The 16,847-nt window shown below is 38.3% G+C and overlaps 1 protein-coding gene across 5 annotated transcripts in view; it reads left to right on the forward strand.

Moving 5' to 3' along the window:
• CCDC170 (coiled-coil domain containing 170) overlaps positions 1 to 16,847 on the forward strand; it is a 93,415-nt gene that overhangs the window by 30,813 nt on the left and 45,755 nt on the right. For 3 of the 5 annotated variants that reach the window (XM_057739662.1, XM_057739661.1, XM_057739664.1), the window contains 4 exons: positions 660 to 788; positions 2,113 to 2,369; positions 6,301 to 6,445; positions 9,924 to 10,109. In XM_057739662.1, the coding sequence (XP_057595645.1) occupies positions 660 to 788; positions 2,113 to 2,369; positions 6,301 to 6,445; positions 9,924 to 10,109 (717 nt within the window). Of the gene's footprint in view, positions 1 to 659; positions 789 to 1,623; positions 1,761 to 2,112; positions 2,370 to 6,300; positions 6,446 to 9,923; positions 10,110 to 16,847 lie in introns of those variants that run through there. The other 2 variants (XM_057739665.1, XM_057739663.1) reach the window with 2 other exon arrangements.

The following is a 16,847-nucleotide window of genomic DNA, read 5'->3' on the forward strand; positions in this document are numbered from 1 at the left end:
CAATGAAACACTTTATTCAACAGACCAGAGATGAGTTGGTAATCTTTGTAGTCTGGAAACAGAAGAACAATGAAAACTGCCTCCTGGTTAATTGTCTCTTCTGGTGCTTCTTTGTCAATTCTATCTGTTCTGGTCAGAGGTCAAATAGCACTGGAGTTGGGTGGAAGGAAACTCTGTAAAGTGACAAAGGCCAAATCTTTTAAAAAAATTTTTTTATTTATTTATTTTTATTTATTCATTTATTTATTGTTTATTTTGACCGCGCCAGGTCTTTGTTGTAGCATGCAGGATACTTAGTTGCAGCATGCGGATGAGAGATCTAGTTACCCGACCAGGGATTGAACCCCGGCCGTCTTCATTGGGAGCACGGATTCTTACCCACTGGACCACCAGGGAAGTCCCCAAAGGCCAACTCTTAAATGCCAAACCCCACTACCATTCTGGTGGAGCTTATCATTCGTTCCCAGGCTGCCTCCTGCTTCCTTAGAATTTTGAGAAGGAGAATGAAATAATCTGAACCAAACACTTCTTTGGGTAGACTTTCCAACATATTTGGACTACAAAGAATACTTCTGTACTTAATCTTGCTTTGCACAGCTGCACGGAAAAGATTGTTTAACTCTCTTCTGTATATTTTGTCTTTTGGGGAACCCTATCAGAAAACTTACGATCATCTCTTGGAAGTCCCGGTCACTCGGGAGCAGTTAAACCACTATCGGAATGTGGCTGAGGCTGCCCGGGGTGAACTTGCAGCAACTCTGGTCAAATTTGAATCTGCTCAGTCTGAGGTGAGAGTCTGCGTCTTCCTAACTCACAAATGGGCCTTGTTAGCTTCTTATGGGGCAAAGCAGAGTAAAGAGGTGATTAGAAATAGGACAAAGAGAAACAGATTTAAACTTTTTGGCAAAGTTTATGCTTATTCTCTTATTGTGTCCTTACTCTCTGTTGCAGAGAATTCCTGAAAGGCTATGCACTTGCCATGCTGCAGAGCAGGGTGACGTGGGCTGGATTCTGGATTTCAGGGGAGCTCTACATCCTCAAGAGCGCCTGGGGGCACCTGGGGACTTTGGGTTTGGGCTGCATGGGCTTTGGAGGGCTGTTAGCATCCCTGGGAGTAGCTGCCTTTAATGTGGGTTGCTTGCAATCTGAAGCTCTGGGGGTGGAACTCTGACTCCCTTTCTTGTGGCTGTTCTGATGGTCTGGAGGAAATTCTAGGAAGATGATTGGGACCCATCTTCCCTCTGGACAGGATCAGATCTATTGTAGAGTTTCCAGGAGATTCTCTCTAGACTCACTGTGCTTATAGCCTGGTGGCCCTGAGGGATCCTAGGCTTGCCTGTGAGGTAACTAGCAGTCTCACTAGGCTGCCAGGATCCCATTGAAAGGTGAGTTGATAATGTGTGTGTGTGTGTGTGTGTGTGTGTGTATGAATAAATGTGTGCACGATACTCACAGTTCCAAAAAAATGTATGCATTCATAGAGTTTTCTAATGGGGTGAATCTGATATCTTAATAAGGCACATAGTGTGTTCAGCATTTCGAGGCCACAGAATTTACAAAAGTTAAAGTGTTTCCTTTGTATAAATCCTATAATGATTTTCCTTTTCTCCTATATTTTTTCCAGAAATCCAAATATTATTTTTCTTTATCCCCCACAATAAGGGTCCAGAAGGCCAAGGGGAGAAATACCATGATATATTGAATAATCTGTATTGACTTGGGAAAGAGTCACGGCCATGAAATTTCAAGTAGCCTTCCTTGTAGGTTCCTTGTTTTGTTGTCAACAGCAATAGCAGTAATACAGATTTAGAAAATGAGTTCCCACTGCAAAATACTTTATTGCTTTTTGCAAAATATACCACACATGTTTCTTGAGTGAGACCGCACGATATTGCTCAGTTGTTTTTTGGAAAAGACAGAGTATGAGGTCCACTATTTAAGCATAATTTCCCATCTGATAGTACAGAAACAAATATGAAAGAAAAGAAGGTAAATTTGGATTGTCATGAATAAAAGATTGAAATTTTAAATTATGCTTTTGGGGTTTTTTCAAGGTACTTCCAACTTACACCAGTGACATCTTTTCCCTCTTTTTACTTCTTTCCATGTTAGCTTCGAGAACTGCGATCCAAGATGCTTTCCAAAGAAGTTTCCTGTCAAGAGTTGAAAGCTGAAATGGAGAACTACAAAGAAAACAATGCCAGAAAATCATCTCTCCTCACCTCTTTGAGAGACAGAGTTCAGGAGCTACAAGAAGAATTAGCAGCACTCTCTACTTCTAAAATCAGAACCGAAATCACAGCTCAGTCTGCAATCAAGGAGAACCAGGAGTTAAGGAAGAAAGCGGTAGAACTAGAAGAAAAATTACAGTAAGGCTATTTCAACATATTTCTCCATGGAGTTAGTGTTAAAATACTAAGTTCTGATAACAGGATGTGCCTTGGAAGGTACTGGCATTTTGCATTATTGGACCCTGAAACTCAGCTTGAAAAAAGAAAAATCATTGACCTCACATATCTTCGGAGTCTTGCAAATTTTTTCCAAGCTCATTTCTAAATGTCACCAAGAATCTTAACAAACGTGGCATTGTCCTAAGCATGTCCTAAGCCCTATTGATTAGGGGTGCAAATTCTTACATATATACAATTTGGAAGATTTCCTCTACGTAGAGGTTTAACTGGAGGTGGTGGAATGGTGCACAGGGGGAGGCGTTTATTCCAAAGCTAGTCATAAAAATATTCTGGAAGCCCAGACCACCCTGAACACTCCTCATTAGGTTTTATTGCCAGTTTATGCAGAGAACTCAGGAAATTTAGCTTTTCTACACTTAGTTCTGCCAAAAGGTAATTATTAAGATAAAGTTGGGAGCTAATTGTTCTTAAAATGTACTTTAAAAATTCTGCGTATAACAACTTAAATCCCTTTACTAATAAAATACTTGATATTTATATTACTTATTTCATCTTATAAAGATAAAAACAAAACCCCAGTGCTTCCAGCTCCTGTCCTCTTTCCCTCCTTCCATTTACAGCAAAATGCCTTAAACATGTATGCATATATTCACTGTAAAAACTTCTCTCCTCCCTGGGATCCACTCCACTGAAGCCACTCATTAAGGTGACCAGTGACCACACATTACAAATGAAAAGATCAGTCTTATCTTACTTGACCTTCCAGTACATCAGTCTCTGTTGGTCTTTCTCTCTGAACCACTTTCTCTTTTTAGCTTCCAGAACACTGCGCATGCCTGCTTTTGATCTCACTTTTCTAGCGTTCTGTCGCAGTCTTTCGCTTCATCCTCCTCATCTCCTTGACTTCCGGGTATTGGAGTGCCCCAGAACTCAGCCCTTGACTCTCTTCCCGTTTGTCTGCATTCATTCTCTTGGTGCTCTCATCCAGGCTCATGACTTAAATTATGATCTAAATATTTGTGACTCCAACGTTTCTAGTTCTGGTCTGGATCTCTTCCCAGAACTCAAGACCCACATGTCTTACGACTTACTGGGCATCTTCACGTGGATGTCCAACAGTCATCTCAAACGGAACGTGTCCAAAATACCTCCTGGTGTTCCCATAGAATCCTCCTGTGCTTTTCCTAATCTCCTTTAATGAAAATTGCATTCTTCTAGTTGATCAGGGCAAAAATCTTGGATTGACCTCACTTCTCTTTCCTTGATCCTTCAGTAAATCTCATCATCTATCTCTACCGGCAAGATAATCTAAATTTTGACTACTTCCCCTTGCCACTAACCTGGTCTTAGCGACTACATCTAAAATTTTACCCCACTCCCCCCAAATATTTCTTACTCCCTTTCCTGCTTAATTTTTTCTTTCCAGCACTTTTATAATATGATACATTTAATATACATTTATTCTCTGATTATCGTCCATCTTCCCAACTAGAACGTAAGCCCCATGAGGACAAGGATGTTTATTTGTTTTGTTTACTGCTGTATCTTTAGCACCTTTAATAGAGCCTGATGCATAGTAAGTGCCCAATAAATATTTATTAAACAAATGAGTAATAAAATGATACATATTCAGTGTAAGAAAGTTTTTAAAGATATGGTAAAGTGCCAAAAAGAAATTAAAATTACTCAAAACCTTAAGATTCCAGAAAAGCTAAAGTTAACATTTTGTTCAACAAGTAAATATTCAGACAGTGTACATAAATGTAATCACATAGTAACTATTTGTCCTGAATAATATGTTGTAGATACTTAAAAAATCTTTCATTATATCATTTTTAATGGCCAGTGATATTTCATTGCCTGTTAATATCATAATTTACTTAACCAGTTCTTTTTGTTGTTTCTTTTAGGCACTTAGGTTAGTTCCACTCAAAAAATTATTAGAAACCAGGATGCAATGAGCATCTACGCACATTCGTATTTTCACACTTTATTGTGATTATGTCCTTATGATAGATGCCTGGGACTTTGCTGGGTCAAAATGAAATGCGAATAGAAATGGAAGTAGTTTAGAAACTCTTGGAATAGAGAAGAAAGATTGAAATCTTGGAGTAAATGTATAGAATCACATATGTAAATCAATCAAAGCCATAGCATTAACTATGACTTTCATGAGTTATAGAGACTGAATAAACATTACTTTTCATACGCTGAAAATAAGAACTTAGAGATATATTGATGTTGGTCTTTTATTGTTATACATTTTGCTAAATAGAAATATGATACGCTTTTGAGTATATGCAATTACATGCTTTGTTAATTTTTGAATAGTGTGAAAGAATTTGCAGTAACATTTGAGTGTTGTCATAAACACTCAACATGGTAAAAAGGGAAAGCAGTAATCATGTTTATTATCTAGGGTACTAAAAAATGATGCCAAATTATTGAAATGATTCTAATTTGCCTTTAAAATTTGTCTATTTTTTGATGATCTCTTAGTCTTTAACATTTAAAGCATCAGAAATAGACGATGCTATTTCAGCAAACCTATCTGAGATTTGAAATAAAATATTCACAGCAGAGAGTAAATTGACTGATTTTCCTTGATTGGCCCATTCCAATACTCTTTAAAAATTCTGAGGACTTCCCTGGTGGTGCAGCGATTAGGAATCCGCCTGCCGATGCAGGGGACATGGGTTCGATCCCTGTTCTGGGAAGATCCCACATGCCGCGGAGCAACTAAGCCCCGTGAGCCACAACTATTGAGCCTGCATGTTGCAGCTACTGAAGCTGGTGCGCCTAGAGCCCGTGCTCTGCAACAAGAGAAGCCACTGCACTGAGAAGCCTGTGCACCATAACGAAGAGTAGCCCCCGCTCTCTGCAACCAGAGAAAGCCCACGCGCAACAATGAAGACCCAACGCAGCCGATGAATAAATAAATTAATTAAGTAAAAAAATTTTGTATGTGCAAAAACTGGTAGTGATCTTTGCTAATGATTTTTAAAATAAATTTATTTATTTATTTATTGGTTGTGTTGCGTCTTCATTGCTGCGCGGGCTTTCTCTGGTTGCGGCCAGCCAGGGCTACTCTTTGTTGCAGTGCACAGACTTCTCATTGCAGTGGCTTCTCTTGTTGCAGAGCACGGGCTCTAGGCATGCGGGCTTCAGTAGTTGTGGCATGTGAGCTCAATAGTTGTGGCTCACGGACTCTAGAGTGCAGGCTCAGTAGTTGTGGCCCACGGGCTTCATTGCTCCACGAAATGTGGAATCTTCCCGGACCAGGGATTGAACCTGTGTCCCCTGCATTGGTAGGCGGATTCTTAAGCACTGCACCACCAAGGAAGCCCCTTTGCTGTTGATTGAACATCTTTCTTTTCCAGAGGTGGCCACATCCTCTGTTTCTGATGTATTTTTTTTTTTGATGTATTTTTTATTGTAGTTATGCGTGGCCATGAACCAGGGAAAGCTCTAAGTAACCCGTATGGATGATTATATAGTGACCAAAGAATGGTCTCTAGGTCCAGGGTAGCATCACTCTATTTACTCCCCATGAAGCGTCAACAGATACTCATGGCTGCGTGGATCCGTGTGTGATAGAGAGAACCACCTTCCACTTCTGCAGATCCTAAAATGTCAGAGACAGGAGGCAGATAATCTGTCTCCCTTGCTAAGATGCCATAAAGATCTCCCTACCTTTCTGCAAAGTGTAGGTGCCCCAGAGTTGTTTCCACTTTTTTCCTCTTTAACTGGGCTTGCGAGACAATGATGTGCTCTGTGTCTGGGAAACTGTTGTGTTGAAAATGATGATTGGTTATTTCCCAGCAGAGAGCTTGAGTTCTGAACTTTGATGAGTATTATCTTCTTGACTTATTTATTATTTGCCCGATAGAAACTGTTTAAAGGAAAACGAGGAGAATAAGAATCAAGTGTTGCAGAATTGCAGGAAACATGAGGAATTTCTGGCTCAACTTCGTGACTGCTTAGGTCCAGAGAGGAAGAATGAAAAAGCATCAGATGAAGATTTTATTCTAAAGGTGCCTGTATGAAAATTAAAAAGACTATGCACATTTAGTGATCATTCTGATGTGTACCATGAAGGCAGAGCTGTGGCTGAGTCTGGTGCAGGAAAACAGGACAGGAGCCCTAGTACAGCATTAATTGATTTGTGTGATCTGGGAAAAACTACATCACCTCTCTGAGCCTCAATTCCAAGAGCCTTTCTAGCATTATTTAGGATTAATTATTTCCAGAAGGAATTGATTGTTTTGTCTAAAATATATTTAGGTTGTCAAATACAATTAATTATTCATTTTAATGATATGTTTTAGGAAGATTTTTGTTTGTTTTAGTTACAGACAGAAACACACACACACACACACACACACACACACACACCCAAAACCAAAACCAGCTGTGTGTCATTTTTGGGATACTTATTGAGTATAAGGTCAAGATTAGCTCTAAAGTACTTTTTAATTTTACACAAAAGCCAAAAAATAAAAATCCTGCTTTAATGGTAGGTGGCCATTGAGATGGAAATTAATTATATCAACTGAGTAATTCAATTGGCCTATGAATTATTCATTAGGGAGCCTGAAGGTATTTGAATGGACACCATATCTTTGCTCACTTATAAACCTTTCATATCCTTGCTTCCTGATAGATTTCCATGGAGCCATTTGAAAAAAAATTATTTATTTATTTATTTATTTTAAATTGAAGTATAGAATTTAATTGAAGTATATACATATATTCATTTTCAGATTCTTTTCTCTTATAAGTTACTATAAAATATTGAGTATAGTTTCCTGTGCTGTACAGTAGGTCCTTGTTGGTTATCTATTTTATGTATAGTAGTGTGTATATGTTAACCCTAAACTACTAATTTATTCCTCCCTGCCTTCCCCCTTTGGTAACCATAAGTTTGTTCTCTGTGTCTGTGGGTCTATTTCTGTTTGCACCTAAGTTCATTTGTATCATTTTTTTTTTTAGATTCCACATATAAGCAATATCATGTGATATTTGTCTTTCTCTGTCTGGCTTACTTCACTTAGCATGATAATCTCTAGGTCCATCCACGTTGCTAAAAGAGGCATTATTTCATTCTTTTTTATGGCTGAGTAATATTCCATTGTGTATATGTACCACATCTTTATCCATTCATCTGTTGATGGACATTTAGGTTGCTTCCATGTCCTGGCTATTGTAAACAGTGCTGCAGTGAACACTGGGGATGCAGCCATTCTTAAAGCCCTCCCCTCAATGGCTTGTCAGTAAGCATTCCATGTGTACTCTGTGAAAGCTGCAGAATGATTCCATTTCATTTCAGGCAGTTCCAGCTCACGCGTGGGTTTTGGTTGCTCAGGCCTAGGGTCTATCTGATACCTCAAGGTGCCGGAGGCAGCTTCTCGACCTTCCTGTTGCACACATGTGACCAGGAGCCTGTCTGTAAAAGTCCACTTCTCATTGTAGTTTGGAAGGTTATATTTAAAGCCAAGTAGTGGGGAAAAGAAAAGAAAATCACAGCACTTCTTCTTTCAGGCACCCTTTCCCACATCAGAGACAATCTCCAGGTACTAATTTGGGTATTGATACTGTATTAATCTTGCCTTTTTATTTTCTGTACTTCAAAATGCTTTGACATCTGGGGCCTTGCTGACCCAGGAAAGACTGGGTTCCAGGATTAGCCAATTCCTAGTAAATGACTCTCCTGGGTACACAGCTTTCATATGCAAACCAACAAATACAGAGCCTACACCCCAACCACTTCTTCTATCAGACTTTTACACTCTGGGCCACTATCCAACTAATCACCCCAGAGCCAGGTGCCAGACAACTAGAGACAGCTTCTGCACTCCAGAACCCACTGAAATGATTCAAACTAGCCAACCTCTAAGCCTGCTGGCCCTGCCTAACCCTTTCTTTCTGTGGAAAACCTGTTTTCCCCTGGCTCTCTCTGTCCCCTGACCGGCCCTGTTGCTCCCTGGGTGGCCCTGCATGGCATGGTGTGTCCCCTCCTCTGGGAACTATGAGTAACAAACTATCTTTTCAGTGTTTCCTGATCTATTGGCCTCACTGTACCTGAATGATAACATAACCTATATTTTTAAACATACTGGACCCTAGAGTTTTAGCGTTCTAATCACCCGACTAGGTCCCTGTCTTAAAAAAAAAAAACAAAAAACTCACTGGCCAGGAGCAAAAAGGCTGCTGTCTTGATCAACACTCACTAGATGTTCCCCTGAGAAGGTGAACAAAACCATTGCAATTTCAAAGCCATTCCCTTACTTTTATCGCCCTTATAACCACATGTACACACACACTCTAAGGAAACATAGTAGCAAAGAAGGGATTCCTTATTTGACATTCATCCATTTCCCAAATATTTAGAGAGTGATTACTGTATGCTAGACACCATTCTATGTGCTGGTATACAGCAGTGAATGAGACAAGACTGAATCTGTGCCCTCTTAGAGCTTCCATTGCTGTGGGTAAAGATGCTGAGGAAATAAACAAATATCCAGTATTATCCCATGTAGTAAAAGGTGCAGTGAAGAGAAACAAATCAGGATGTGGGGAAAGAGAGTGAAGCAGCTTAGAGGCATGGGATGCTAATTTAGGTAGACTGGCCGAGGAGTGCCCCTCTGAGATGGGGACTTTCAAAAGATGTTGGAGAGGAAACGTGCAAATATGAGGAAAAGTGTTCAAGAGAGAGGGAATAGCCCTGAGTCAGGTGCAGGGCACCATATTGGCAAATTGCCTAGGCTAAAGATATGTCACTTCCCCAGACTGTCCTACCACAAATGCTGACCCTGTCATGCGAAGTTTCAGGTCTTCCTACAGGCATCCTTGAGCTGTCTGCATGGCTGTTTTCCTGGGGCCAAGAAGCCTGGTTGGTTTTATTTTCCCTTATAAATCATATGTCTTATTAATGCTCCTAGCTAACCACTGAAATACACAGCATGAAGAGTGAAAAGCCCTGAGGGTCCCAATGATAACCATTGTTTGAGCATATTATTCAGGATTTTTTCTATGCGTATATTAATTTGAAGGATTTTCTTTTGTAAAAAGAGAGAGTCCTGCTTTCCTCTCTGTATTTCCCCCTCACCAGGTAACGCCTTGCAGGCAGTTGGTGCCAGTGGATGTGGGCTGAATAGGACGCCCTTGCTTCTTTGCCTGCTGTAACTGTAGAAACATCGCTGTCCCTTGAGGATTTAGCGGCCAGCGGCTTGTTGATGCTTGTTCCATCCAGAAGCTTTTGGCTGAACTCTCATCATGGTTGCCTTGTAGCTACCTTTTGATTAATTTTGATTTGACCACCCAGTCTGCACATAACAAGAGCGTTTCGAGGCTGCCTTTGAAAATGTTATCTTTTGAGTGGATGGAGGGCTAGCGCTTTTCCTGTTTTCGTGTAATAATGCGATCATTAGGGAACGTAGATCAGAGTTGCTTAGAGAGAGTGGTATGAAATTATTAATTTTTACAGGACAGCTGTAATTGCTTTCTCTTCAGCTGGGAGAGCTGTGCAAGGAAAACTCATTCGTGAAAGGACAGATTGTTACTCTTGAAGAGACTGTAAATGTCCATGAGATGGAGGCAAAAGCTAGCAGAGAAACAATCATGAGGCTGGCTGCAGAAGTAAACAGAGAGCAGAAAAAAGCTGCCTCCTGCGTTGAGGAGAAAGACAAGCTGAACCAGGTACGCTATGTGGAGTGTGTGTGTGCATCTGTGATCATGTTTATGAAGCAGAAATTGAAAACCAGATGTGGATGAGCACACTTGTTATTGACCACAATTTCAAAGGCTCCTCTCAGCAGGGGGGCTGGGGGCAGCATGGGACTCGGTGACCTGATGAGGCCATCGGATACAGTTTTTATTTTTCTAATTAGGAAAAAAGAAATATAAAACACTTGAAAGTAAAAAGTTTGTAGCTAATGCATCTCATTGGTTAAACTATAAGGATTAATTTTTTTTTAATTTCTCTATTTTTTTGAAAAAATAGGTAATGCGCCCACAAGACACAAAATTCTAAATGGACATGGGGAATGTGAAGAGAAGTATCCCCCAGTCTCTTCCCCCCAGCTACCCAGTTGCTCTCTCTAGAGGGAACCTCTGTTAACAATTGCTTATATACCTTTCTAGAAATATTCTATATACATATATTTATTTTTTAAATTTATTTTTAATACAAATGGCAGCATACTCTGCATACTCTATGTTTCTCTTTTTATTTACTTTAAAAAATTGGTAAGATACTACACACTATTATACACAAGGCTGCTATGAATAATCTTCTATCATTTCTCATCTGTGAGACTTATATCAGCAAGACAAAAATCCTAGAAGTAGACTTGCTGGGTCAAAGGATATGGAGGTTGTAATTTTGAGAGATGTTGCCAAAGGGAAGTGACTCTTTTTTTTTTTTTTTTTTGGCACATGGGCTTAGTTGCTCCGCGGCATGTGGGATCTTCCTGGAGCAGGGATCGAACCCATGTTCTCTGCATTGGCAGGCGGATTCTTAATCACTGCACCACCTAGGACGCATGGGAAGTGACTCTTAGTTCCAAACTTTTATTTATCCATTGAATTGCTTTATCTTTTTAATTAACTGGAAACTGTTTGAGCATGGGAATTAATACTGTATTTTTTAACAGTATATAATCCTTTAATTATATTTTTAAAATTTTGTGTCAAAGAAACTAAGTATGGGGTTAATAATAATGATCAATTTCCAAAAGCAAAAGTGAGCTACTGCAATTAGTTAGTAAAATATGTAGGAGGAAATTGAAGAGTAAAGGAGATGGAGTTTAAAACTGAGGAATGACTAATGCTGAAAAAGAGAGGCTCCATGAGGGGTGAAGGCTCAGTGGCGTCCCACAGGCTGTGAAGGGGGTTCTGGAGTCGGCAGGATGCAGTAGAGGGAGCGGTCTTTGTGGAAACTATTCTTAGATCCTCCAGGTCCACAGTGACCTCACTGCCAAGCTGAGGTGAGATGGGAAGTTGGAACATGAAAGTGATCCACAGTAATGATAATGTTTTCTATTTCCCCACAATTCTCTGTATCAAAAAGCCCTTCTTACCACTGGATTTCTTCCTCTGTCGCATTAACTTTGTGAAAGGAGCAAATATTTTATTACTTATCAAGTCACTTCAATCATTTCAACACCCTGTCTTAGTCTGCTTTCTGCTGTCATAACAAAATGCCATATACTGGGTGACTTAAAAAACAGACATTTATTCCTCATCCCTCTGGAGGCTGAGAGGTAATTACATTTAGTGACCTCATCTAAATGTAATCACCTCTCAATGGTCCCATCTCCAACAACCATCACATTGGATGTTAGGGCTTCAACATATGAATTTTGAGGGGATGCACTTCAAATAACTCAATTATTTTTCTCCGTTTCTTACAAAAAATTTCAAACGTATAGAAAGGGTGAAGGAATACAATGAACATCCATGTATTTCCCCACCCTACTGCAACAGTTGTTAGCATTTTGCTATATTATTATTTTGTATACACACACACACATGTATTTGCAGAATCACTTGAAAATAGGTTTAGACATCATATGTATTGTTTCTGACTGCTGAAGCATATGTAGCCTAAGAATAAGGATACGTAACCACAATACCATCATCACATCTAAAAGTCAACAATAATGCCACAATATCATCCTCGGAGGTTATCAGGCCCGTAAGTTTTTTATACTCCTTGAGAGGTGGAATTTAATCCCCCTCTCCTTGTGGGCTGGATGAAGTGGCTCACTTCCAGTGAGTGGAGTATGTCAGAAGTGGTGGGATCTCACTTTTGAGACTGGGGTATGAAAACACTGTGGCTTTTGTTTTGGATAAACTCTCTTGAATTCCCTTGCATCATTGCTTTTGAGGGAAGCCAGCTGTCATGTGGTGGGGCACTCAGGTAGACAGTTACATGGTCCAGGTGCCCAGGAACCGAGGCCTATCAGCTACCACATGACTGAGCTCCGAAGTGAATCCTCCTTCAGATGATTCTTGAGATGACAGTAGCCCTGGTCAACAGCTTGACTATAACCTTATGAGAGACCCTGAGTCAGAAACACCCAGCTAAGTCAGTCCCAGATTTCTGGCCCATAGAGCTGTGAGATAATAAATGTTTGTTGTGTTAAAGCCACTAAGTTTGGGCTAATCTGTTACACAGCAATAGATAATTAATAACTGTCTAATATTGACATTCAGATTTCACCGATTTCTACAAGAATGTCTTTTATAGCTATTTTCTTCCCCAAATTGGGGTCCAATCTAGGTTCACTCATTACATTTGTTTGTTATGTTTAGCCTTTTATAGTTTTTTAAAAAATATTATTGACTTCTTGTACAGAGTACAGAGCAGTGGTCTGATTGTTTCTTCAAGGTGTTATTTAACTTGCATATCTATACCATATACACTTAAAGTTGGATCTAGAGGCTGTATTGGATTCAGGTTGAACCTTTTTTGGCAAGAATATTTCAAAGGTAAAGTTGTATACTTCATATTGCATTGCATTAGAATAGTGTTAGACTGTTCCGTTATTCCATTGTTGCTGAAACTAAGTTTGATTGTCCATATCTATAGTATAAAGGTACTCTCCCCGCCCCCCCCCCCCAGTTAAGTAAGGTATCTGTGGGGTAATCATTGGCAGGTTATTTCTGTTCCATATCAAGTTTACCTAGTGATGTTATCATCCATTGATTCTCACCTGGATTAATTTACATCGGGGTGGCAAAGTGGTAATATTATAATTTCATCATTGTTTCTACTTATTGGTTGACATTCTTCTGTAAAGAAAAGCTTTTTGTTTTCTTTCCTTTTATTTAAATTCTATGGAGGCATGGATTTTTATTTACTTACTATGTTATAATTAATTATTCTCCTTTTGGCTTTCCAAATCCTCCATGTTTGACCAGGAGGAGTCCCTACAAGATGGTCTCTGTGACCTTATAACCTAACTCCTTTAGTCTTTCAATGCTTCCTTGATTTTTGACAGAAGATGATATCTTAGGCTCACTTACAATTTTCACACCACAGAACTAAAATCAGCCTATTCTCTTGGGATCCTTTTACTGGGAAATGGTGCTTAGAAACCAAGATTCAGGCTTTAGGTGTGTCATTGCTATTGGGGTGGGCAGAGCTAGAAATACTTTTTTAGTAATAAATTAATACTGGTATTTTTAATTAAAAGTAATATTCTAGAGTTTTCTTTTTTTCCTTTTCTTTAAGAACTTTTATTGATATAGTTGACGTACAATAAACTGCATACATTTAAAGTGTTCAATTTGATATTTTTTTTCTTATTAGTAATGTATATATGGCAATCCCAATCCATTCCCCTCCAATCCCCTCGCTTTCCCCACTTGGTGTCCATATGTTTGTTCTCTAGAGTTTTCTTAATACCTTTATTGGTATCTTTTGGATCCTAACAATAATATTTACTCATGTGCTTTGTTGTACAATATACATAAAATTATTTCAAAATTACACTTTCAATATTTTACCATAAGTAAAACTTCTTAGTGAAGTTTTAGACTCTCAGACTTTTTACGTTGGTACTATCAGCAATCGCAAGTATAATAGTCACCATTTATCAATCACTTGCCATTAGCGTAGTCATTTTACTAAGTGCTCAGAGAGGTTATGTACTTTGCTCAAGTATGCACAGCTACTAAGTGGCAAAGTGGTTTGAACCTGCTCATATGTCGTGCTTTTATCAGTAATCCCCTTCACACGTGTATTCATAGCTACTTCCTATATACGTCTGGTGCCAAAATTATTTGTCTGTGGAACAATAAAAATAAGTAGCTATGCAAATTTCTTCAGTGAATGAATGACTTTAATTTGATTATAGATAGTAGATCTTAAATTATCAAGCCTTGAAAATTATGAAGCATTGAGTTTGTCTATAAAAATGCATTTCTGCTGATGAGCAGTAGGAAATGACAATGTATTGTAAAATCACATTAGAAATACAGAACTTATTCCTCTTCTTATATGTGTCTTTACTTGTAAATGACCGATGATGCAATGTTGTTCAGACTTGTGAAACACATTCACTTTGGGATCAAGTTCCTGCCAAAATAATAAAAATTATAAAAAAAAAAAGGGCAGTAAAAAACTTGAGGTCTTTAATAAAGTGCTCATTCATGAGATTATGACTCCAAATATTTACTACTGAAAAACACTGTCAAGTGGTTTTACTGACACATTAATGGTCTCAGGAAGAGTTTTCATAATGCTTTCTAAAGCTCTGTTTTTGAGGTTGGAAACTTACTTTATTAGTAAAGTCCAGAATGACTGCAGAGGGAGAAGTATCTGCAGGGCTAGAATGCTATTTCTACCAAACTCAGCTTTTCTTATTTTCTAAATGATTTTTTTATGTTACTTTATGAAAATTTCTCAAATAAAAATCCAGGTGATTTATTATACTTAGGGAAAATATATTATGTGACAATCTTTAATAGTTAATTTGAAGCACGTTTTAAAAACTATTACAGATTGGCACCTTTTTTGTTGTTGTTGTCTCGAAATAATCTAATGCTGAGAAAAGTAGTCATTTTATCTACAACAGCCACACACATTCCCTATAGACCAGACATTTCAGTCTGTGAATCAGAAATTAAACTTGCATAATGGATTTAAAACAGCTTATTTTCCTTCACACTGTTCACATTTTCTTTAATTCTAGTGGCTAGAATTGAAGCTAGGAAAGAATATTGGCTTTGGAGTCAGCAGGCTTGGTTGGGAAGGATGTCCCTTTTGCTTTTTTAGTTTGTTGTCCTACAGCAGAGTGTGTAAGAGGGAAGAGGCTGAGGGAGACACACTGAGCAGAGGGGCTCAGAGGCAAGGCTCTCGGGTTTTTAATCTAGGCTCCAGAATCATTTGCCTTTGTGATCTGAGGCATGTGACTTTACCTATTTGAACTTCAGTTTCTTGTATGTAAAATGGGAAAATAACTTAAGGATCTACCTCTTACAATTATAGTTAGGATTGAATGATGTAATCTACATAAGGTACTCAAGACAAGCCCAGCACATAATTGATACTCAGTGTCAATTTCCTTTTCCTAGTTATTTGCTTTTATCTAGGGATTAAAATAAACGTATGATTATTTTAAGAGTACAGATATATGGAAAGAGTTCCTGGAAGTGAGAGATTATTAAACAGGATAAATTATTAAAGAAATTAAAGATCCTTTACAATCCTGGAATCACAATGTGGAAAGTGACATTAAGGTCTTTTAGAATCTAGATCATCTAACTCTTTATGTGAAATAAGAATCATCTTTAAAATGTCCCTGTCTAGCTAGTGGCCAGCCTTTCCTTGAACTCCTCCAGAGGCAGGGAACTCACTGCTATACAAGGAGGCCCATCTCTTCTATGCAGTTCTAATTGTTTGACAGTTCTTCATTGTAGCAAGTCAGGATCAAAATCCCTATAATTGATGTCCTCATCCTGGTTCTTTTTTTTCCAATTTTATATAATTGCTATAAAGCACTGTATAAGTTTAAGATGTACAGCATAATGGCTTGACTTATGTACATCATGAAACGATTATACAAGTTTAGTGAACGTTCATCTCACATAGATACAAAATTAAAGAAATAAAAAAATTTTTTTCCTTGTGATGAGAACTTTTAGGATTTACTCTCTTAACAAATGTCCTGTATAATATACAACAGTGTTAATTATACTTATCATGTAGTACATTACATCCCTAGTATTTGTCTTTTAAGTGGGAGTTTGTACATTTTGACTGCCTTCATCCAATTCCCCCTTCCCCTACCTCCCACGCCTGGTAACCACAAATCTGATCTCTTTTTCTATTAGTTTGTTTATTTTTGAGGTATATTTGTCCTACAACACTATGTTAGTTCCTGTTATGCAACACACTGATTTGATATTTCTATACATTTCAAAATAATCATCACGTTCACTCTAGTTACTGTCAGTCACAATAAAAAGATATTACATAATTATTGATTATATTCCCCACACTGTACATTTCATACCTGTGACTCATTTATTTTCTAACTGGAATTTTGTACATCTTAGTCTCCCTCACCTACTTCTCTCCTTCCCTTGTCTTCCTACCCTCTGGCAACCACCTGTTTGTTCTCTGTATCTATGACTATTTCTGTTTTGTTTGTTCATTTGTTTTGCTTTTAGATTGCACATATAAGTGAAATCATACAGTATTTATCTTTGTCTGACTTATTTCACATAGGTCCAACCATGCTGTTGCAAATGGCAAGATTTCATTCTTTTTTTATAGCTGAGTTATATATATATATATGTGTGTGTGTGTGTGTGTGTGTGTGTGTGTGTGTGTATAAAATGCTGCAATGAACATAGAGGTGCATATATCTTTTCTAACTAGTATTTTCAGTTTCTTTGGATAGACATCCAGGAGTGAAATTGCTG

The sequence above is a fragment of the Hippopotamus amphibius genome, chromosome 6 (genome assembly GCF_030028045.1).
Source record: "Hippopotamus amphibius kiboko isolate mHipAmp2 chromosome 6, mHipAmp2.hap2, whole genome shotgun sequence".
NCBI classification, from domain to species: domain Eukaryota; kingdom Metazoa; phylum Chordata; class Mammalia; order Artiodactyla; family Hippopotamidae; genus Hippopotamus; species Hippopotamus amphibius.